Source organism: Bos grunniens, chromosome 25, assembly GCF_055505025.1.
Source record: "Bos grunniens cultivar Pamir isolate PY7600 chromosome 25, Bosgru_T2T1.0, whole genome shotgun sequence".
Classification (NCBI taxonomy): domain Eukaryota; kingdom Metazoa; phylum Chordata; class Mammalia; order Artiodactyla; family Bovidae; genus Bos; species Bos grunniens.
This window is the reverse complement of record NC_141189.1, coordinates 38,887,687-38,911,959: the sequence shown is the minus strand read 5'-3', so window position 1 is coordinate 38,911,959 and position 24,273 is coordinate 38,887,687. Positions and strand designations below refer to the sequence as shown.

The 24,273-nt window shown below is 51.7% G+C and overlaps 1 protein-coding gene across 2 annotated transcripts in view; it reads left to right on the top strand.

The window, feature by feature from the left end:
- The window catches only part of SEC14L5 (SEC14 like lipid binding 5), a 40,614-nt gene extending 19,439 nt beyond the window's left edge, over positions 1–21,175 (top strand). For both annotated transcript variants that reach the window (XM_086375930.1, XM_086375931.1), the window contains exons 7-16: positions 5,762–5,874; positions 7,024–7,213; positions 8,993–9,081; positions 9,180–9,250; positions 10,819–10,990; positions 12,356–12,490; positions 13,500–13,634; positions 14,268–14,495; positions 15,692–15,870; positions 18,304–21,175. In XM_086375930.1, coding sequence (XP_086232056.1) covers positions 5,762–5,874; positions 7,024–7,213; positions 8,993–9,081; positions 9,180–9,250; positions 10,819–10,990; positions 12,356–12,490; positions 13,500–13,634; positions 14,268–14,495; positions 15,692–15,870; positions 18,304–18,412 — 1,421 coding nt within the window. In that variant the 3' untranslated portion in view covers positions 18,413–21,175. The remainder of the gene's footprint in view (positions 1–5,761; positions 5,875–7,023; positions 7,214–8,992; positions 9,082–9,179; positions 9,251–10,818; positions 10,991–12,355; positions 12,491–13,499; positions 13,635–14,267; positions 14,496–15,691; positions 15,871–18,303) is intronic.
- The last annotated feature ends 3,098 nt before the right edge of the window (positions 21,176–24,273 follow it).

Here is a 24,273-nt window from a genome sequence, read left to right as displayed (position 1 = left end):
CAAGAGCCAGGACTGGCTCGTTCCTCCATCAGGAATGGGCTGATCCTCCCTTTCCTCAGGTTTTATTAGCATTCTAAATTAAATGAGGAATGCATGATTGTGGTAGAGAAGAATTCAAACTGCTCAGATGTGAAGTAGGAAGTAAGACTCCTTTCCTCTCTGTGGAAAGTTTTCCTGAAGCTATCTAGGCACATATACATACATAATACACACACACACACACACACACACACTTTTTAGACTCATACACACGTGGAACTTACATTGATCAAATGAGAGCATATATACATTCCATTTGATAATTGGCTTTTTAAAAAAATTTACTAATGTTGCTGGAACTTTTTCTATCAGTGCATGTATCTTGGTATTTGCAGTATTTTGTGGCATGGTTGCACCATAATTTGTTAACAAACATTGTTTATTATTTTAATTAGTTTATTTAGCTAGTCTTGTATTGATGGGCATGTAGATTGTTTCCATTCCTTTTTATTTTAAAATTTTGTTTTTATTTGCACACCGCCCCTCCGGCCCCCCCACCCCGACCTCACCCTGGAAACGGGCAGCATGTATTCCCGACCAGGGATTGAACCCATGCATGAAGTCTTTTTATTTGATTTATTTGTTTTGGCTGTGCTGGGTCTTCGTCGCTGCCTGGGCTTTTCTCTAGTAGCAAGTGGGGGCTACTCTCTGGCTGCGGTGCACGGGCTTCTCACTGCAGTGGCTTCTCTTGTTGTGGAGCACAGGCTCCAGAGAGCAGGCTCAGTAGTTGTGGCCTATGGACTCAGTTGCTTCGAGACATGTGGGATCTGTCCAGCCTGGGGATCGAACCTGTATCTTCTGCATCAGCAGGCGACTCTTTCTTTTTTTTTTTTTAATTAATTAATTTTAATTGGAGGCTAATTACTTCACAATATTGTAGTGATTTTTGCCATTCATTGACGTGAATCAGCCATGGGTGTACATGTGTTCCCCATCCTGAACCCCTCTCCCACATCCCTCCCCATCCCATCCCTCAGGGTCGTCCCAGCCCTGAGCACCCTGTCTCATGTATCAAACCTGGACTGGAGATCTATTTCCCATCAGTTCAGTTCAGTTCAGTTCAGTCGCTCAGTCATGTCCGACTGCTTGCGACCCCATGAATCGCAGCAGGCCAGGCCTCCCTGTCCATCACCAACTCCTGGAGTTCACTCAAGCTCACGTCCATCAAGTTGGTGATGCCATCCAGCCACCTCATCCTCTGTCGTCCTCTTCTCCTCCTGCCCCCAATCCCTCCCAGCATCAGAGTCTTTTCCAATGAGTCAGCTCTTCGCATGAGGTGGCCAAAGTACTGGAGTTTCAGCTTTAGCATCATTCCTTCCAAAGAAATCCCAGGGCCGATCTTCAGAATGGACTGGTTGGATCTCCTTGCAGTCCAAGGGACTCTCAAGAGTCTTCTCCAACACCACAGTTCAAAAGCATCAGTTCTTCGGCGCTCAGCCTTCTTCACAGTCCAACTCTCACATCCATACATGACCACAGGAAAAACCATAGCCTTGACTAGACAAATCTTTGTTGGCAAAGTAATGTCTCTGCTTTTAAATATGCTATCTAGGTTGGTCATAACTTTCCTTCCAAGGAGTAAGTGTCTTTTAATTTAATGGCTGCAATCACCATCTGCAGTGATTTTGGAGCCCCCCAAAATAAAATCTGACACTGTTTCCACTGTTTCCCCATCTATTTCCCATGAAGTGATGGGACCGGATGCCATGATCTTCTCTCAAATCATCCCACCCTCGCCTTCTCCCACAGAGTCCAAAAGTCTGTTCTTTACATCTGTGTCTCTTTTGCTGTCTCACATATAGGGTCATCATTACCATCTTCCTAAATTCCATATATATGCGTTAGTATACTGTATTGGCGGAGAAGGCAATGGCAACCCACTCCAGTACTCTTGCCTGGAAAATCCCATGGATGGAGGACCCTGGTAGGCTGCAGTTCATGGGGTTGCTAGGAGTTGGACATGACTGAGTGACTTTACTTTCACTTTTCACTTTCATACATTGGAGAAGGAAATGGCAACCCACTCCAGTGTTCTTGCCTGGAGAATCCCAGGGACAGGGGAGCCTGGTGAGCTGCCGTCTATGGGGTTGCACAGAATCGGACATGACTGAAGTGACTTAGCAGCAGCTTAGCAGCATACTGTATTGGTGTTTTTCTTTCTGACTTACTTCACTCTGTATAATAGGCTCCAGTTTCATCCACCTCATTAGAACTGATTCAAATGCATTCTTTTTAATAGCTGAGTAATACTCCATTGTATATATGTACCACAGTTTTCTTATCCATTCATCTGCTGATGGACATCTAGGTTGCTTCCATGTCCTGGCTATTATAAACAGTGCTGTGATGAACATTGGGGTACACTTCTCTTTCCATTCTGGTTTCCTTGGTGTGTATGCCCAGAAGTGGGATTGCTGGGTTGTATGGCAGTTCTATTTCCAGTTTTTTAAGGAATCTCCACGCTGTTCTCTATAGTGACTGTACTAGTTTGCATTCCCGCCAACAGTGTAAGAGGGTTCCCTTTTCTCCACACCCTCTCCAGCATTTATTGCTTGTAAACTTTTTGATAGCAGCCATTCTGACTGGCGTGAGATGGTACCTCATTGTGGTTTTGATTTGCATTTCTCTGATAATAAGTGATGTTGAGCATCTTTTCATGTGTTTGTTAGCCATCTGTATGTCTTCTTTGGAGAAATGTCTGTTTAGTTCTTTGGCCCATTTTTTTGATTGGGTCATTTATTTTTCTGAAATTGAGCTGCAGGAGCTGCTTGTATATTTTTGAGATTAATTCTTTGTCAGTTGCTTCGTTTGCTATTATTTTCTCCCATTCTGAAGGCTGTCTTTTCATCTTGCTTATAGTTCCCTTCATTGTGCAAAAGCTCTTAGGTTTAATTAGGTCCCACTTGCTAATTTTCGCTTTTATTTCCATTGATTCTTTGAACCTCTGAGCTACCAGGGAAGCCCCAAGCACAGAGTCGTAACTGAACTGCCAGGGAAGTCCCTCCATTCTCTTTTTAAATACAAATAATGTGGTACCTCTTTGTGCTTAAGGTTTTAAAAAAATATTTAAAAAATATTTGCATGAAGCATGTATAATTTTAAAAGTTGATTTGCTGAGTCAAATGTTATAGGCAACTAAAATTTTTGTAGATTTACCAATTAGGCCTGTAAGAGGTTGTACTAATCAATGTTTCCACCAAAAATGAGTAGCTGTATCTATTCCTGACTTCACTCCAGCTACCCCAAGACTATTAGTAAATATTTTAAACTTCTGAAAGGCAAAGGCTGACCACTGGTGAATTAGTGACCAGTTCTTTATGAGTGAGGTCAAGTTTTATTTTTTCATGTTTGGTGACTATTTTTCTTTCCTTTCTTCTTTTATTTTTGTGTGTGAATTCCTTTTTTTTTTTTTGGTCCTATATCCATTTTCCTATTTTCTCATCAATTTCTTATTGCTTTGTGAAAATTCTTTGCATGTTAAGGCAATTAGTCCTTTGTCATATTTCTGACTTTTATTGATCTGGGAAATGTTCACAATAATTTGTTAAAGGAAAATACCTGGGACACAAAATTGCACATGGCCCATGAATCCAGTTTTAACCGTATGCACTAATGCTCACAATGATTCTTTTCTCTTTGGGGCCATTGAAGTGTAAGGGTTTGCCTGATGCAGAGATATACCATGTAACCAAAAATACATCTAGGGGGCTGTGTTTAGGGACAACAAAATTCGTTCATTCAACCAGTATTTATTCTGCACCAGCTGTGTGCCCTAGCTGGCTGCTGCTGTACGTGTGCTTTTAAAATATTAAAAAAAAATTTATACAATACCTGCACTTCTTCTGCCCTTTCCTGTGTATACTCTGCAGGTCATGCCCCGTGTGCTCCCCCTTTTGCACCAGGCTTCCCCTTCCTTCTCTGCCTGTGCTGTCCACCAGCAGAGCTGGTTCTCAGGATGGCTGGTGGGACGCAGGGTCCTGCCCCTTCCACGCTCTCTACCACTGGGGCTTTGTGCTCGGGAGAAAGGGCCTTACATCTTTCTGGAGGCCGGAAGGAAGCTGCTATCTCCTGCCTCCCTCGTGTTTCCGCCCTCATCCCCCCCTTGCCCTCTCCCCATCAGCAGCATCTCCACTTCTGACCACCCTGAGGGGTTGCAGAGTCTGGGTGGTTCCCCTCGCAGCATCCGTTTACCCAGGTGCCTACTGGCGCGGTTGTCATGAGCACCAGCCCTGAGCTCTTTTTGTTCTGGGGGAAATGCTGGGTCCTGTTGCTGGGTGTGCAGTCATTCCGTTTGTTTTCTGATTGCGCCCTCCACACGTGGAGAAAGGGCTGTGCCCATGGAGCCGGCTCTTTGTGGACCATCTCCACCAAGTGCTGAGGGTCTAAGATGCCCATATGCCTCACCATGCCAGCATCTGCCACCCCAGCAGTTAAGAGCAGGTAACAGTGGGACTTCCCTGGTGGTCCAGTGGTTAAGAATCTGCCTTCCTGTGCAGGGGACATGGGTTCCATCCCTGTTCGGGGAACTAAGATCCCACATGAAGGTGAAAGTTGCTCAGTTATGTCTGACTCTTTGCAGCCTCATGGACTGTAGCCCGCCGGGCTCCTCTGTCTGTGGAATTTTCCAGACAAGAATACTGAAGTGGCGTAGCTGTTCCCTTCTCCAGGGGATCTTCCCAACCCTGGGGATGAACCCAGGTCTCCTGCATTGCAGGCAGATTCTTTACCAGCTGAGCTACCAGGGAGGCCCAATAGCCCACATGATATGGCCTAAATAAAATAAATACAAAAATAAATATTATAGTTCACATGTTAACCTCTAATTTCCAGTCCATCCGTCTTCCTCCCTCTCTCCTCCTTGGCAACCATAAGTCTGTTCTCTATGTCTCTGTTTTGTAGATAGGTTAATTTGTACCATATTTTAGATTCCACATATAAGTGATACTGTATTTTATTTGTATTTTTTTTTTTTTTACTAGAGTGGGTTACCATAATCCTCCTCCAGGGGATACCCCTGACACAGGGATCGAATCCTCGTCTCCTGCAGCTCCTGCATTGCAAGTGATTCTTTACCACTGAGCCACTGGGGAAGCCCTTGTCTTTCTCTTTCTGACTTATTTCACTTCGTATGATATTGTGTAGTTGCATCCCTGTTGCTGTAAATGGTATTATTTTGTTCCTTTTTGCGGCTGAGTAATACTCCATTGTATATATGTACCACATCTTCTTTATCCATTCATCTTGTCGATGGACATTTAGGTTTGTTTCCATGTCTTGGCTGTTGTGGATAGTGCTGCAGTGAACGCTGGGGTGCATGTATCTTCTTGCATTAGAGTTCTGTCTGTGTGTATGCCCAGAAACGGTGTTGCTGGATCATATGGTGAGTCTACGTTGAGTCTCCTGAGGAACCTCCACCCTGTTTTCCATAGTGGCAGCACCAACTGACATTCCCAGAGGGAGGAATGATCTTGATTTCCGAGAGTCAAAGGGGCATCTCACTCACCACGGTGAGATCCAGGCATGCCCTGGCCTGAGTTTTCAGATCGCCTTGCAAATGGGTTGCAAACTCTAGAAGATCTGAAGACCAGCCGCTCTGGTGAAAGGACTGCCCTACACGTGGAGCTACATTTCAGAATTGAAATCTGCCAGTGAGGCGAGGGCTCCAGAAAGGGTAGACAGTGCAGTGTCTCCTGCTTGTCCTGAACCCCCTCTTCTCCTCCAGGGGACAAGCTGGATGCGGACTACATTGAGAGGTGCCTGGGCCATCTCACGCCCATGCAGGAGAGCTGCCTGGTCCAGCTGAGACGCTGGCTGCAGGAGACCCACAAAGGCAAGGTGGGTGGGGGCCGGGGCTGCAGCCCCTCAGCCTCGGGCACGGGGTGATGGGCCAGGTACGCAAGGCTGGGTGATTAGCAATGCTGGACACTTCTCTCTCATCTTCTTTTTATTACATCCCGTCTCGTGCGTTCTGTACATAGCACCGACAGCAGTGTTTCCCAGTCTCGGCACAGTTGACATTTGAGGCTGGGCAGCTCTCTATGGGGGGCTGTCCTGTGTACATAGGGTGTCGAGCAGCATTCCTGGCCCCCACCCACGAGAGGACAGGGGCTCTTCTCCCCAGGTTGTGGAAATGAAAAGTGGCTCCAGACCTTGCCAGTGTCCCCTGGGGAGCCCAGTCACTGCTCTGTAGCCCTACATTTACAAAACATGCATACTGTTCTTTTCTAAGAGATTTATATTTTTTTAATTTACCGTCTTAACTGTTTGTTTTAAAATTTTATTTTTGGCTGTGCTGGATCTTTGTTGCTGCGTGGGCTTTTCTCTAGTTGAGGCGAGCAGGGGCTACTCTCTAGCTGCAATGCGTGGGCCTCTCATTGTGGTGGCTGCTCTTGCTGCGGAGCATGGGCTCTAGGGTACGTGGACTTCAGTAGTTTCGGCTCATGGGCTCAGTAGTTGCGGCTCCTGGGCTCTGGAGCACAGGCTCAGTAGTTGTGGCACACTGGCTCAGTTGCTCCGTGCCACGTGAGATCTCCCCGGGCCGGGGATTGAACCCATGTCTCCTGCACTGGTAGGTGAATTCTTCACCACTGAGCCACCAGGGAAGCCCCCCCCACCAAGAGATTTAGTGACTTGGGAGGGTTGATTTTTGACTGCACGTGAACTTTGCCTTTAGACTCTAAGCCTCCAACATCATGGTCCACCATGTAGATCCTGATGTTCAGCTCTGTTGAATAAGAGCTTCAAGCTTCGTCATGAGTTGCTTGCCCTTCCTTCCCTCCCCCTACTAGGCAGGCCGACAAGTGAATTACTTTAGTGTTGGGTTGGGATATAACCTGTCTGCTGTTTCCTCATCTGTGAAATGGGCACAACATTAGTGCACATGTGCTTGCGTACACACACACACACACACACAACCAAATTACAAGTGACAATCTCAGTTTAGGGAACACCTTGCTAAGGGCTTTCTCCTCCTTCTTCCCTCAGATCCCCAAAGATGAACACATCCTTCGCTTCCTCCGGGCTCGAGACTTCCACCTGGACCGGGCCCGCGAGATGCTGTGTCAGTCCTTGAGCTGGCGGAAGCAGCACCAGGTGGACCTCCTCCTAGAGACCTGGCGACCCCCCGCCCTCCTGGAGGAGTTCTACGCTGGAGGCTGGCACTACCAGGACATAGGTACATGCATGACGGGGAGGGCACACTGGGGTCACCACTGAATGTGCTCTGAATGCCCCTCTTCCTTTAGCAGCTTGTTATTTTTCCTTTTGGTTCTTCTGGGCATCTGGAGATGCCTTTGAGATGACAGCTGATGTGAAGGCGGAGCTGGGGTAGACATATGGGCTTGAGGTGAGACAGATCTCCCAGGGGCAGGGTCAGCCCATCATTGCTTATTGTCTGCAGAATACTGTATTAGTGTCCTGGGGCTGCCATACCAAATGACCTCAAACTGGGTGGCTGAAAGCAACGGAAATCCATCCTCTCATAGTTCTGGGGGCAAGAAGTCTAAAAGCAAGGTGTGTGGTCCCTCTGAAAGCTCTAGGGAAGGATCCTTCCTGCCTCTTCTGGCTTCTGGTGGCTCCAGGTGTTCCTTGGCTTGGGGCCACATTCCCCTCCCCCCAGGTCTCTGCCTCTGTCTTCACCACCCTTCCCCCACTCAGTATCTCTCTGTTCTCTCTCCTGGGCCCAAGCTGATCCAGCATGGCTTCATCTTGAGATCCTTAACTAGTCATGTCAGCAAAGAACCTATTTCCACACAAGGACACATCCCGAAGTTGTGGATGGACATGAATTTGGGGGCAACCCACTACAAATATCATCTCTGGGTTTTTCAAAGTGAAAGTGCCATTGAAGCCAGCACCTGTTACACTTTTCAATGTCCTTGTTCAAAATTAAAATGTTAAAAATTCATATGTATTGATCAAGGCAAGTGCTCGAGTCTCCCGAAAAACCGGTTGGCACATTTGCTTTCAATATATAGTCGATCTTTGTTCTTCATGGATTCTGTATTTGTGAATTTGTCTGCTCATTAAAATTGACTTTTAACCCACAGATCAATGCTCAAGGTGCTTTCACTGTCCTTCATGGACAGAGTGACCAAAAGTGGGCGTCCCTTCCCACCTGAGGCCAAAGAGTGTCCTCCTGTCTCCCTGCCTCAGCCCCTACTATAAATGAGTCTCCTTTCTGCAGTCTATTTAGTGCCATTACTTTTTTGTGTGTTTTTGCATTTTGTGCTTTATGTGTGTGTTGATTTTAAGTCATGGGAAAGTGCTACGCTCCTAAGTGCAAGAAGGCTGTGATGTGCCTTATGGAGAAAATTCATGTTTGATAAGCTCCTTTCAGGCAGAGTTACTAATGAATCAACAACATAAATTAAACAAGATGTCCTCAAATAGAAACACATGCAAAACAAAGTTAATACTGGTCGGCTGACAAAAATGTCATGGTCAGAGGCTGGCAGGAACTTAACCTCCTGTCTCCCCCACCTTAGAAGTGGTTCTGTGTTTCCTGATTCAGTATTCGAGGTGACTTTATAGAAATTAACTACTGCAAATAATAAGAATTGATTGTATGTATATAATATGTATAAAGTATTAAACTTAATATATATATACAATATATATAGTATGTTATATATGGGCTTCCCTGGTGGCACAGAAGGACGGTAAAGAATCTGCCTGCAATGCAGGAGATCTGGGTTCGGTCCCTGGCTTGGGAACATCCCCCGGAGAAGGGAGTGGCTACCCCCTCCATTTTTATGGCCTGGAGAATTCCATGGACAGAGGAGCCTGGGGGCTACAGTCCATGGGGTAGTAAAGAGTCGGACACGACTGAGCGACTTTCATAATATACATCGTGTGTTATGAGCGACTGACCATGCACATAGAGCATAATGTGTCCTAAGCATTATGTAATTCTGTCTCCCTTTGTTCCCCTCCTCCCTCCCCCACCTCAAAGATGGCCGCCCACTGTACATCCTGCGTCTGGGCCACATGGACACCAAGGGCTTGATGAAGGCCGTGGGGGAGGAGGTGCTGCTGCGGCATGTGAGTCGGGGTCCCCGCTCCCAGGAGCCCCCACCCCGGGGTTGCCCGTGGCCGGAGCAGCCAAGAGAACGTTTGCCAGCCCCTTCTCTGCCTTCTAGATTCTTTCCGTCAACGAGGAAGGACAGAAGCGGTGTGAAGGGAACACGAAACAGTTTGGCCGTCCCATCAGGCAAGAACCCGGGCTGGGGGGGGCGGGGGCACTCCCCCCTAAATAGTAAAAACAGCCAAGGTTCACTGGGCATGGATGCCAGGCCGGGCAGCCTGCTAGAGGCTTCATAGAGATGCCCTCCTCTAATTCTTACAGCGACCCTAATGAGGCAAGTTGTCCTTGTTCTTTACGGAGGGGGAAACCAAGGCTGAGAGTGGTGACGTCATCCAAGGCTGCTGAGTGGGGGAGGGGCGGAGCTGGGGTTGGAACTTGGTCCCGGCTGGCTCTGGCTCATGGGTTTTCTGCCTGTGCCACGCAGCCTCCTGGACTTGGCTTTTTGAGATGGGCTCTCCCACCCCCAAGATCCACCCTGGCCGTCTCCCAGGCATGTGAACTTCGCAGGTGTCAGGGTTCATCCATTGACCCACTGCCCCCTCTGGCTGCCCCAAACTCTCCTATTCCTGAGTGGAGTTTCCCACACCAGTCCTCACAGGGGTGTTACCGGCAAAGGCACTTAACCTTTCTGAGCTGGGGCTTCCTCTTCTGTAAACACTTCCAAGGGTTTCCTTGCATGCATGCTGAATCGCCTCTGTCAAGTCCAACTCTTCGTGACTCCATGGACTGTAGCCCACCAGGCTCCTCTGTCCGTGGAATTTTCCAGGCAAGAATACTGGAGTGGGTTGCCATGCCCTCCTCCAGGGGATTTTCCCAACCCAGGGATCGAACCCATGTCTGTTGCGTCTCCTGCATTGGTACTTTACTACTAGTGCCACCTGGGAGGCCCTAGGGTTTCCTTATGGCTTATCAAAAAGAATGACTTAAGAGGGGATACATACCAGGGATTCCCTCATAGCTAGTCAGTAAAGAATCTGCCTGCAATGTGGGAGACCCAGGATTGATTCCTGGGTGGGAAAGATCCCCTGGAAAAGGAAACGGCAACCCATTCCAGTATTCTTGCCTGGAGAATCCCATGGACAGAGGAGCCTGGTGGGCTACAGTCCATAGGGCATAAGAGTTGGACACGACTGAGCAACTAAACCAGCACCAGCACCAGAGGTGATACAGCTTCCCTGGTGGCTCAGACGGTGAAGAAACTGCCTGTAATGCGGGAGACCTGGGTTTGATCCCTGGGTTGGGAAGATCCCCTGGAGGAGGGCATGGCAACCCACTCCAGTTTTCTTGTCTGGAGAATCCCATGGACAGAGGAGCCTGGTGGGTGACAGTCCATGGGGTCGCAAAGAGTAGGACAGGACTGAAGCGACTTAGCACGCAGGCACCTCTTTTCAACAGTTATTAGTAACACACTGCTGACGTCCTGATGAGGACTCTGCCCCATCACTCAGCTCTCAGGCACTTGAATCTGGGCACTCCGGCCTTGGTGTGTGCGCTGAGAACCCCCATGCCATGTGGCCTCCCCATGGGGGGAGGGTACACGAGACTGTCCTGCGGTCCCTGCCCCAGAGCTGCCTCGCTGAGACTCTCTGTCTGTCCCTGTCTGTGGGCCCCTGGGTCCCCGTGGATGTTGCTGGGGGCTCTGAGGGGTGGGGGTGGCAGAACGAGGTGGAGTGAGGCGGGCATCTCTGCCGCAGCTCCTGGACCTGCCTGGTGGACCTGGAGGGTCTCAGCCTGCGGCACCTGTGGCGGCCCGGGGTGAAGGCCCTGCTGCGCATGATCGAGGTGGTGGAGGGCAATTACCCCGAGACCCTGGGCCGGCTGCTCATCGTGCGAGCCCCCCGCGTCTTCCCCGTGCTCTGGACGCTGGTGAGAAAGAGCAAGGAGCCTGAGATGGGAGAGGGTCCCTCTGGGATCTGCCTGTCTGATGATCCTGTGTCAGTTCTTCTCAGTAACGGCTTGACTGAGGTTTAATTCATTTCACATAAAGTTCACCCCTTCTGGGACTGCCCTGGTGGCAAGTGGTTAGGGTCCTGGGCTTTCATCACTGTGGCCCGGGTTCAATCCCTGGTCGGGGAACTGAGATTCCGCAAACCCCTGGTCAGAATCAGGACTCACCCAGCTGGCTCCGGTGGGGGTGTGACCCACTCTCAGGAGGGTGGGCAGGATGGAGCGGCCCCAGGGGCTGGCCACTGCTGCAGGCCCTGACCACCCCAGGGCTGGACAAACAAGAGGAAGGGATGTCCTTGTTACGAGAGCCCTGTGAGGACTGGCACAGGTGAGGGGGTGCTTCCAAGGGCACTGGAGCAGGGAGGGAGTGGGGAAAGCAGTACCCACCTCCCAGTGCCTACACCACGCCCTCACTGGCCACAGCAGATGACAGCCAGCTTGCTGAGGCCCACAGGGACCACCTCCCGGGGTGGGGTCTGAAGAAGTGTGACCCACCCAAGTGGGATTTCTAGCTCCCCATTAATCTTCTGCCTGCAGCATTGGCCTGTGCTCTGCTCTGCCAAGTGCCTGGTTACCCACCTCCCTCCTTCCCTCCCTCCCTTCCCCAACTATTCGCTGAGTCAGACACCACCCCAGAACTGGGATGGCATGAAAAACCAGACTGACAGGCAGCTTAGAGTTCAGTATTGAAATACATTCCATCCGGGATAAACAAAACATGTTATCCACACAATGGAATATTATTCTGCCATGAAAAGGGAGTTCTGGTTCACACTACAACATGGATGAGCCTGGAAAACATGAGGCTCAGTGAAAGAAGCCAACCACAGAAGGCCACACGTTGCGGCATTCCCTTTCTGTGAAATGTTCAGAACAGGCAAATCATAGAGATGGGAAGCATATTGGTGGTTTCCAGGGGCTGAAGGGGAAGGAGAGGGGAGTGACTGCTGGCAGATCTGGGATGTCCTTTTGGGGGGGTGAAAATGTCTTGGAATTAGAGGTGATGGCTGCACAGCATAGTGGATGAACTGAATACCAGAGGATTGTTCATTTTAAAATGGTTAATTCTGGGGTTTCCCTGATAGTCCAGTGGTTAGGACTTGGAGTCTCCACTGTAGTGGGTACAGGTTCAATCCCTGGTCAGGGAACTAGGATCCTGCAAGCCTTGCAGGGCGGCCAAAAAATAATAATAATAGAATAAAATAGTTAACTCTGTGTTCTGTAAATTACACCTCAATTAAAAAAAAAAAATCTTTCCATCTTGCCTTATCGCCCCTGTTTCAGATCAGCCCCTTCATCAATGAGAACACCAGACAGAAGTTCCTCATCTACAGTGGCAGCAATTACCAGGGCCCCGGAGGCCTTGTCGATTATCTGGATAAAGATGTGATTCCTGACTTCCTTGGGGGAGAGTGCCTGGTAAGGCCCCAGCGGGCCCTCCGCGCCCACGGCGAGGATGGTCTGTGGCCTCAGGGAGACACGGCCGCAGATGGCAGGAGGCTGGGGGAGGGCAGACCCCTTGTGCGTGCTCTGAGCTGGGGAGGACCCTGCTGGCTCTTACAGAGTTGGTCTTAGAAGCTGCCCCTACGAGAAGTGACTCCTCTTTGAAGGAGGGACCTTATGCTGGTGCTTTCAAGAGCAAAGCTGAAGTTTCCCAGAAGCTCAGAGACCAGGCCGTTAAGGGCTTACCCTTCTGAATCCCCATCTAGTAGGTTGCCAGGCAGAAGTTAGCATTTAGCTGCTGACTTTGCAGCCTCTACTGCAAGGGGAGGAGACTCAAATGTCCCAGCGGCCGGGACCCAGGAGCTAGTGTACCCAAAGGGATTTATTTATTCCCAACTTACAGCTGCACGGCAAGGGATGATCAGGCAACAGGTTCCAGGGGAGGTGCCCCAGACACCTTATATCATTTCCCCTGGGGGTGAGGCAGGGGGTGACCCTTATCTCATCTGATGCGGGAGGGCAGGTCCTTTCCCTTCTCCAGCAGAAATCTCAAACGGGACTTCCCTTGTGGTCCACTGGTTAATAATCTGCCTGCTAACGCAGAGGACATGGGTTTGATCCCTGATCTGGGAAGATTCCACAAGCCTCGGAGCAACTAAGCTTGAGCTCCGCAGCAAGAGAAGCCACTGCAGCAAAGAGTAGCCCCTACTCGATGCAACTAGAGAAAGCCCACACACAGCAACAAAGACCCAGTGCAGCCAAAAATAAATAAAATCTCAAAGAGCAATCCTGCATGATTTCAGGGTTAAAAAAAGAGAGAGAGAGAGACATTTCCTAGGAATTTTGCCAAGCTTGCCAGGTCTCTCCGATCGTCAGGCTCTGTATGCATGTTGTAAGTGTGGTTTCAGGGGTCACAGAGCGCCTTCCTCTGGGTCAGCCAGGCCTGGCTGGGCCCTGACTGTCACCCGGTGTCTTTGTCCCCCAGTGTAATGTCCCTGAAGGAGGACTGGTCCCCAAGTCCCTGTATCTGACGGAAGAGGATCAGGAGAATGAAGACCAGCTGTGGCAGTGGAGAGAGACATACCACTCAGCCAGCGTGCTCCGCGGGGCCCCCCACGAGGTGCTGGGGTCCCGGGCTGGGAGGGCCCGCTGGGTTGGGTGTCATCTTAGGTCAGGGACCTTGAAGCAGAGACTGAGATGAGGGTTCTTGTGCCCATGACTTGTAGAGGATCAGCCTCAGGAGAAACCCTTAAGGAGGGCGGTGTGTGTGCTAAGTCGTTTCAGTCGTGTCCGACTCTTTGCCACCCTATGGACTGTTGCCCGCCAGGTTCCTCTATCCATGGGATTCTTCAGGCAAGAATACTGGAGTGGGTTGCCATTTCTTCCTCCAGAGAATCTTCCTGAACTCACATCCCTTACGTCTCCTGCATTGGCAGGCGGGTTCTTTACCATTAGGGACAGAAGCTAAACCACGAGCTGGCTGCAGCCATGGTCTAGCCCAGTCTGATCCGAGGGGAGAGCGGTGCAGGGGGCTGGCCTCACATCAGCTTGTCACTGGCTGTGGTCACCCTGGTGCAGGGAATCGTCCCAGATGATTCAGACAGAGGTGGATCTGTTTGTCCAGAGCAATTTTTGGACTTGGGGTGGGGAATAGAGACCAGGGTGGGCACCCACACACCTGCAGCTGACTTCTGCATCCCAGCCCCCTCCAGACCAGACATTCAGACCTCATCTGTCACCTGTCCCCTTGCAGGTCACCGTGGAGATTCTGGAGAGGGAGTCAGTAATCACCTGGGACTTCGACATCCTCCGCGGGGACGTGGTGTTCAGTCTGTACCATGCCAAGCAGGCGTCCATGCCGGGCCCCCGGGAGCCTGGGGCCAGGGCCAGTGGGCAGCTGATGGACAGAGGCTGGGCTCTGGGTGCAAATTTCAGCTGCGTGGAGGCCCCGCTCATCTGCCGGGAAGGGGAGAGCATCCAGGTCATCTCTTGGGTCATTTATTCATTCATCATGATCACGCAGGACCGAGTGTCCGCCGCGTGCCAGGGTTCCGGGGGAACAGCAGTGCACAGATTGGACCCGGTCCCTGGCCTCAGAGACCCCGCAGGACAGTAAGGGAGAAAGACAGATGTGGGCAGGTCCGAGACCTGGTACCCCAGGGCCCCATCTTCAGCATCCTCCCGAGACTCTTGTCAGAGATGCAGGTTGCTGGCCCCATGCTGCGTGGCGGGCTCAGAAGCCCTGGGTGTGGGGCCTGATGTCTGCCTCCTTCACGTCGGCCTGGTTTCCTGATACACGGTCACGTTTCAGCACCCACGCAGCAGGGAGACTGTAGGTCTGGAAACAGCACTTGGGGACATGCCACCAGAACTTGGGCCACCCTGCTGACCACTCTCCCCCCCATACTCCATGGTGCTTGCAGGTCAAACATCACTGGCCCCAAACACACACACACTCACACACACACGCACGCACTGGTGAGCAGTGGAGATCTTGCTGGAGGTGACATAGGTGAATTGGGCAGATGGCTGTCACATCACACACCAGCATCTTCTGCCCCGGGGTCCCACTGAACATCAGCCCTTTTACAAAGTTGCTCTTCTTATAAAGACTGACACCCTCCTATCTGGCTGTCCCTCTGCTCTCGGCAAACTCTAAACACCTTTAAGCTCCCTCTCTGTGTGTGTAGGCTCAGTTGCTAAGTCATGTCTGACTCTTTGCGACCCTATGGACTGCAGCCTGCCAGGCTCCTCTGTTCATGGGATTCTCCAGGCAAGGCTAGAATCTCCAGGGGAATCTTTCCGACCTGGGGATCGAACCTGCATTTCCTGCATTGGCAGGCAGGTTCTTTACCATCAGAACCAACTGGGAAGCCCATACACCCCTTTCTCCAGGTTTCCTCAATTTGCAAATCCCACTCAGCAGGACGAAAGCCCAAGAAAATCCAGGTTTTTAGCCAAACCACACATCTGTAGTTCCTGCACCCTCTAGGCCCTGACTTCCCCACCAGATTAAAAGGGAGGCTCTCAGTTGCCATGGATATGGGGTAACAGCAGAGGGGAAGCACAGGTGACTTTGGGACACCCCAAAAGGAAGGATTTGCTGGCGAGCTGGTTTAGAAAGGGGCGCCTCTCCCCAGGAGGACTGGGGCCTGAGGCTTGGCTTTTGTGTTTCAGGGCTCCCATGTGACCCGGTGGCCTGGCATCTACCTGCTGCAATGGCAAATGCACAGCCCTCCTGCCCACGTGGCCTGCAGCCTCCCGGGTGTAGAGGATGTCCTGACGGCCCTGCACAGCCCCGGCCCCAGGTGCAAACTCCTCTACTACTACGAGGTGCTGGCGTCTGAGGACTTCAGGTATGGGGCCTCCCGACTCCCCACCCCTACTGCCGGGCCAGGCCTGCATCACGCCTGAGGTCCCTTCCTTCCAGGCTGGGGGCACTTCACTCACCTCCTCCACTTGCCCTTGAGCTTCTCTAGGGGTGGGGCCCTGACGTGGGCACCGATAAACTTTCCAGTGGCTCAGCCCCTTATCATGAGCGATCGTATCACTCTTCTGCTTCAGCCTCAGCTGCAGAAACTTCCCTTCAAATGAAACCCCAGACAGAGGCCCAACACACCAGACTGATTGGGTGGGTGGGAGAAGAGGGGCCTGAGCCCTCCTATTTGTACCTTTCCTCACTCCTAGAATTCCATCAAACTGGGTTTGGTTTGCTTTAGAACATTCTAGAATTATGCCTCACAGACAACTCTCCCCCAGTGTTGCTGACAGAGAGACAGGGAGGTTAAGACCTCCAAGCACTTCCAGCTTGCTCTGTGACCTCAGGCAAGTCACTTTACCTCTCTGAGCCCCAGCTGTTAGACGGGGACCGCTGGATCCCCTACATCATGCAGTTGTCCTGAGGATAAGATGGGTGGGGAAAGTCTGTGCATACAGTAAGCACTCAATAGTGGTTTCTTCCAGGCCTTGTGTTTTATCTTTAAAAAAATTTTAAACTTATTTAATTGGAGAATAGTTACTCTAGAATATTGTGATGGTTTTTGCCAAACATCAACATGAAACGGCCACAGCTCGTGTTCTATCTTTTAAAAACAAATGTGATTTTGCATCCTGCCTCATGACATGGCTGTGTCAGTTTCCTTCTAAAAGCAATGCTTCAAATTATTTTGTTGTTGTCCAGTCGCTCAGTCATGTCCGACTCTTTACCGTGGAGTAGATTTGAAGCTCCAAGAGGATGTCAGGTCTGGACCTACATCCCAGGTGGAGCTGTAGGGATTCTAGGGGCATGTGTAGCCGGCACAGGATATGTTGGGCTGGGAATTTCCTGAAGGTCCAATGGTTAGGACTCTGTGCTTTCACCGCCTAGGGCATGGGTTCAATCCTTGGTCAGGGAACCAAGATCCCACAAGCCACGAGGCAAAAGAAAAACAAAAGAAAGGTAATGCTGAACCAGCATCTTTACTCCAAAGGGAGACCCCACAGTGTGTCAAAGGGTGGTGATTCCCTCTTTGGGAGGTGGCCTGTTTTGGCCACTGGGCCTCAGTATGGGGGAGAGAGACTGAGGCCCAGAGGGACTCAGACCCATAGACCCATGTATCAGGGGCTTGCTGCCTCCAGGACAGCAGGCAGAGGCCAAGGGGTGGGCTGGAAGCTGCTTGCCAGCCTGTCTTGTCTGGTCAGTGTAGGGGAACCTGCTGCCCTGACCCTCAATAGCCTTGGGAGAGTTCCAGTTCAAGGCTGCCCTTGGTGGGCAACTGGTGGTCCTAGAGGGACCAGGCAGGCAGGGTCTGCCATCCTGAAGCAGGAGACCACGTAGCCACACACAAGCAGTGATGATGCCATGAAGGTCCTCGCCCCATGGTCATACTCCAGGAGGTGCTGGTGGCCTAACACAGAGTGCTGTCAGCCCAGGACCAGGGTGGGCACAGGGTGGGTGAGAGTGCAGGGGTTTGGGGGAGGCTCTGGGAAGTGACAGTGGAGTTGAGATCTAGGCCGTGTGCACATGATCACATGGCTGTGGGGGAGGGGCTTGTCAAAACGCAGACTCGAATTGCTTAGCTCTTGAGGCATCTCCAACAAGCTCCAGGAGACGCTGCGCTGCTGGTTCCCAGACCACGCTTTGAGTAGCTAGGCCCTAAGTGTGTACTCTCCAACCCGACAGCTACGAGCCAGAGAGGGCAATTTAAACATAGCGATTAGAACTAAGTAAAATTAAAAATTCAGTTCCTCGGTCACACTAGCCACATCTCGAGTGCCCAGCAGCCCCACATGGCCTGTGACAGCCGTGCTGGAAGGCGCAGTTATGGGACACGTCTGTCATCACAGGAATGTCCCCTGGATGGTGCTGCTCTGTGGTCCGGGTGGCATTTGACTGGATAAAGTAGGTGAGAGAGAAAGGCTTCCAGCAGCAGGCGCAGACACAAGGTCCCGAGACAGGGGAGGCAGGTGTTGGAGGAGCTGAAAGGAGGCGGAGGGGTGAGGCTGGAGATGACGGGGTGCCCTCTGGGCCATGCTGGGCCTCTGGGTCAGCAAAGCCCCTGAGAGGTGGGTGGCCGGCAGGGCTCGGCTGGGAAGGAAGGTCCTGCAAGGCGGTGGGCCAGGCTTCACGTCTCATCACAGTCTCGCCTGCTTTTCCCTCTGCACTTACCCTCTGCACCCAGGGAGGGTTAGCAGCCTTGTGGGAAGAGCCCTGGGGCTTCATTGGCATCATCCCCAGCTTTCCCGCAGCTCCCAGTGGCCCCAGGGCCATGTCACCACCAAAAGGCAACATGTGTGTCCTTCCTCCCCAGGGGCTCCATGTCCAGCCTGGAATCCTGCACCAGCCGCTTCTCCCAGCTCAGCGCCGCCACTTCCTCCTCCTCGGCGCCGTCCCACAGCAGCTCCCTGGTCTCCAGGTAGTAGGGACAGAGCCCCGTGGGGCAGCCTGCTCGCCTCCCACGTCCCCACGTGTCCATGAGGCTGTGTGGGCTGCAGCCCTGGGTCTGGACGCTGCCAAAGTTGGGCTATCTGGAGGCCCCTGTTGGCTCTTGGGGTGTTGAGGACAGAATCACCTCTATGACCGGGCTTTGAGTACAAAAAGCCAAGGGGTGGGCGGACCCCATTCAGGTCTGGGGGCTCAGGGAGGTCGTCGGACTCAGTGCCCCCCCCCAGCTTCCCTGGGGTGGCCTCCTCCTCAGGCGACCCCGGCACTGTTAGTTTCCCTCTTTCCCTTTCCTGCAGCTCAGCTGCAGAAGAGAATCTGTCTCCTGACCAAGTTCCATCCAGCCTCCCAGAATTGAGTCTTATCAGCCTGCTTGAGTCCCAGGCTAGTCCCTGAGCCAATCACGGTTTCCAGGCGGGAACAGAGAACACTGATTGGCCTGCAGGGTCTGTGTTCAGTCTGGACCAATCACTGTAAGGGGAGGAGGTACAGTGATGGGCCCGCCCAGACCACATGCTTGTTCCCACCACCTGGTCTGAAAAGCACAAGGTGGGTTCTCCCAAGACTCTTAGGGTTCCCCACCCTAAGAAGCAGAAATGACGGGTGTACATCCTAGCATCTAAGCCTACAATGAAGCCCTGGGTCCCAGGATATGCTGGTGAGCAGTTATATAAGTTACAGGCTCCACTTTTTGTGGGGAGCCACCCACCATGGACGTGAAATGCATTTTCACAGCATGTGGCTGGAAGGTCTAATCCTGACCACCCCTGACTTGAAGACAGTGGAAGGCCCAGTGTTTTTTCTGAATTCCAGGCAATGATGAAGCAGTTCTGGCTATCTTTATATTCTCTGAAGGTCCCTTTGTCTCCTGGGAATCTCCTGTTTTATTATGCCTTTTGGGTTGTAAGTCACCTCCCAGCAGCTTAAACAAAAAAGGGTAACCATTCATGGGCACTTGTAACTGACCAGTCTAAAAGGTCTTGCTTCAGCTAAGGCTGGATCCAGGCTCTCAACATGGCATCAGGACTCCCCTGTGGGATAGGGTCTATGACTTTGTCGCAGTTGCACTGGGGGCAAATCTGATCCTCAGTACCAGCTGCAATATTGAAAGACTCTCGTTAAGTTCCTTCATGGGAGGGGCATGGGTCTGAGGACATTTCTCCTTTCATTCCTTGGGCCTGCAAACAGGTAACAGGTCAGAGGTCATCACTGGCATCCCACAATCTGATCTGACCTGCCTTTAGTGTTTTTGGTTTTTGCCTTAACAGGAGCAATAAGGAGTCTTATGCCTCTCTTTTTGAGAGCCTGCTCTCCTCATCTCCCTCAGGAAAGCCCCAACTCAAACAGGCTTAAGCAACAAAGGGAATTCCCTGTCTGCAGTAACTGGGATGCCCAGGCTGGGCCTTGCTTCAGGTATGGCTGCATCCAGGAGCCCTCAGTGTCCTTAGGCTCCTGTGCCCATCCTCAGCCTCACGTAGGCCCCTTGGCTCTGTGTCAGTTTGCGTGCTGACCTTGTCCTCTCCTCCATGGAGGGAAAGGTGACTGCTGGCGGCCCCTAGCCTACAACCACAGGGCTCTCAGTTTCTAAGGCAGAAAGAGACTCTCCATCTCAAATCCCAGGGAAGGCTCTGACTGGCCCTGGGGAAGTCATGTGCTCACTCCTGTGGGCATATTAGCTAAGCAGCTGGGAGCCCTGTGATTGACATTTCTTCCAGAAGCAACAGATGGATGGGGGAGGGGCCAGTCACCCAACGGACAAAGAGAGGTGGGCCACAGGAGCAGCAGATGACCACACTGGCATCTGCTACGGTTTCCCTCCTGTGCTGGAGGTCGCTGGGGCCCACGCTGGAGCATCAGCAACCAACAGCTACTCTTCTTAACCCTTGAGAGGCTTGGGATTAAAAATGCAAGGAAGGAGATGCTGAGCTCCTGGCTTCTCAATTTCCACAAACCTCAGGGCTGGAAGCCCCCTGGGTATGGCTTCTTTCTCCATCTTGTTCATTAGCCTATTGTGGCCAGGACACAAATTACCCTTTAGCAATAGGACCTGCCCAGGCACTGAGTTTAAGAGCCCGAGTCTTAAAACTTCAACAAGGTGGGGTTTGAGCCCCAGCCATCCTTTCACACGAGCTGTGTGACCTTCAGCAGGTGACTTAACCTCTCTGTGCCTCAACATCCTCATCTGTAAAATGGGGATAGAATAGTGCCTACCTCATTCTCTGGGTTGCAGTGGGACAAATGAGAGTGGATGTGAAGTCCTGGGCCTGGCGCCCAGCACACGGAAAGCTCTTAATAAAAGTAGGTGGTTATTCTGATTGTTTAATACCTCTCATCCAAAGATCCCAGACTCCATCCTGTGAGGACACCCATCACTGTCATACTCACCATGCATCTGGGGAGAAGCATGGATGCTGTTTCCTTCTGACTTTCCCTTTGCAGAAACTGCATTCTCTGGGCACGTCCACTCATCTAGAAGGGCCTCATTCCGAGTGGTGTTTCCCTCAACTGGCTATACAGTGGTCTCCCCACAGGTTGAAATAAGGGGAATTTGAGACTCCCCCCAACCCCACCCAAGCCTGTGTCTGGAATTTCTCCCCCTGTAAAATGAATTGATCACACAGTCTGTTTCAGCCAGGAAAACACAGCATTTCTTGTTCACCCAATCGTTTGCTCCGACTGGAAGCATTAAATGCACCTAATTGTTTGCTCCGACCAGAAGCATTAAACGTTTTAGATTTGGATACCCCTCTGTTGTCTGTTGCCTAGGAGGTTTCCCTGGGTTTGTTCAAGAATAACTCAGCTGTTGTTTAAAAGACTCAAGAGCATGTTTAACAGGGACCACGCCACTCTCAAGGGGTTGCAGATTGGTTTTTGGAGAAATTATGGGGAACACAAAAAAATCCCATGTTTAATATCGAAGCACAGACACACTGTGTCAGTTTCCTAGTGCTGCCAAACCAAAATTACCACAAACTTGGTAGCTTAAAACAACAGAAATGGATTCTCTCTCAGTCTGGAGGCCAGAAGTCTGAGATAAATGTGTTGGCTCCCTCCCATGGCTGTAGAGAAGGATCCTTTCAGCTTCTGGGGGTGCCTGGTGTTCCTTGGCTCGTGGCCACATCACTCCTGTACCTGCTTCTGCAGTTTTTTAAAACAGTATTTATTTATTTAGTTTTTTGGCTGCTCCAGGTCTTAGTTTTGGTGTGGGATCTTTAGTTGCAGTGTGCAAACTCAGTTACAGCACGTGGGATCTAGATCCCTGACCAGGGACCAAACCCAGGTCCCCCTACGCTGGAAGCACAGTCTCAGCCAATGGGCCACCAGGGAAGTCCCTTTGCCTCTGTCTTTACGCAGCTTCTCCTCCGTGTATCTCTTTGATGAGGACCCCAGTCATTGGATTTAGGCCTCAGTCTAAATCCAGAATGATTTCCTCTTAAGATCCTGAAGCAAGCACACGGGCACGACTGACCAAGGACCCTGCTGCTGCTGCTGCTGCTGCTAAGTCGCTTCAGTCGTGTCCGTCTCTATGCAACCCCATAGACGGCAGCCCACCAGGCTCCCCCATCCCTGGGATTCTCCAGGCAAGAACACTGGAGTGGGTTGCCATTTCCTTCTCCAATGCGTGAAAGTGAAGTCGCTCAGTCGTGTCCGACTCTTAGCGACCCCATGGACTGCAGCCTACCAGCCTCCTCTGTCCATGGGATTTTCCAGGCAAGAGTACTGGAGTGGGGTGCCATTGCCTTCTCCGACCAAGGACCCTACTTCCACATAAAGTCACACTCTGAGGTCCTGAGTGGACACGGATTCTTGGGTGACACTGTTCAACCCACCGCATATACATACTGTGCAAGAACAGACATGTGCAGTTTATCAGAGTATTAAATCCAGGACTCAGGGCCCCACTTGACCCGGAGTTGTGGGGGTGGGCTGCCGGAGGCTCTTGGCCAGGTGTCCAGGTGAAGGAGAGGGCCCTGCTGTCTACTTTCCTGGGCCGCTCTCCCCTCTCCCTTGGGTTTTGCCCAAGTCCCAGAGATGCACCAGAGTCCTGATGTCAGGAGTGGGTGGGGCCTGTCTGGGGTGCTGCCCATCCTTCCTTCAAGCTCCCCTGGGACCCAGAGGTGGGTCCTGGTGGCCACCAGATGTCACGGGATTCTGGGAAGGGTCCCTTGTTTTAGGAGGAGGAGGCCAAGGAGGCCTGAGGGGTGCAGGGGAGGTGTGCTTCCTGTGGCCCTGACGGACCCCCGCCCACTTTGCCTTCGGTTACCAGCCGGGCCCACCGCACTCACCCCTCCCGCTTCTCCATGCTGTCCTGGTGCTGTGGGTGGGGGCTCTCTGAGGAACAGCCAGCCGCCCATGGGCCTGGTGGGTGATCAGAAAGAGCTCCCTGCGGCCGGCAAGCTGGGGTCAGGTCTGAGCCACAGGCCCTGATGACGTCAGTCTCCTCCCAGGAAGGCCCTTGGGGTTTGGGTCCGAAGACAGCAGAGAGCAACACAACCTGCCTCCCTGTGGCCTGAGGGCTGCCTCTGGGACCAATTCTTCCTCCAAGGCCAGGGGCCTCCACAGAGGAGGCAGGCTTTATGGTGCAAGGGGTTCCTGTGGGAGTTTGGGCAGAGCCTTGAAGGAGCTGGAAAGAGCTGGAAGGAAAGGCACTGGGTGGCTCTCTAACTTCTCCCCAGGCCATTTCCCTCCCCTCCCTTCAGTGCCCACCAAGACACTGCTGAGAAATGTGGCTCCCTGAAAAGCACCATTTGAAACCCCTAAGAATTCTGGAGGCAGGACACAGACCCCTCAAGAATCCGATGATAGCCGCTGCATCAGGGCCACAGAACCCACCCAGTGACTCCAGGATCGGAATCTTTTACTGAGGTCTCTCCAGATGCTCAGATTGTATACGGAGCAGCCCAGCGGCTGAGATACTTGTCACCATGGCAACTGCCCAGCACAGAGCACTCTCCAGGTTCCCAGTCAGACCCCCAGGACTTCTAGTCCACCCTCCACGTTCTGTGTCCAGGGGTCTTCCATCACCCCACTTCCATCACTTTGGCCTGCAGCACCTGCTGTAGGACCCAAGCATCCTGTTCCCTGTAGGGAACATCACAGGCTGTCCACCTGCTGTCTTCAGTGGGGGGACAAAGACACAGAGACCCACAGACACATCCCTGCAGGAACTCAGAGGTTGGGAGCTGGCCTTGACATTCCACCTCTCTGAACCAAATTCTCCCTTTCTGAAGTGAAACTAGGGAATTCCCTGGCAGTCCAATGGTTAAGACTGGGTGCTTTCACCGCTGTGGGCCCAGAGTTCGATCCCTGACTGGTGAACTAAGACCTTGCAAGCTACCCAGCATGGTCCCAAAACAAAACAGAACAACAACAACAACAACAAAATGAAACTAGACCCATATTACAGCAACTCGGCTGCAGCGATGGGCTCAGTTTTCCGCATTCATGTCCCTTTGCAGCTTTTCATCAAGGGGTGAAGCTTCAAGAAGCAGCTTCACATCTCTGCCTGGATCCCTGTCTCCGCCTTGACCCCAAGTCTGAACCTGATCCTGGAGGATGAGGTATCAGAGCTACATCTGCAGCTGTGGTCACTCCAGACCAGGCCCCCACTGGCCCATTATCAGATGGCAGAGACCTGAGTGAGCCCAGCTGGACTCACTGATTCTAGTCCAAGTCAAGAGAATCACCCAGGTGACCCTAGAAGCATGAAAAACTACTATTTTTCCTGAGAAGCAGTGACTGGTGGTTATTTTAAGCCACCAGTTTGGGGCTGGTTTGTTATGCAGCAGTAAATGCCACTACAGTTGATGGGGCTTCCTAGGTGGTAAAGAACCCACCT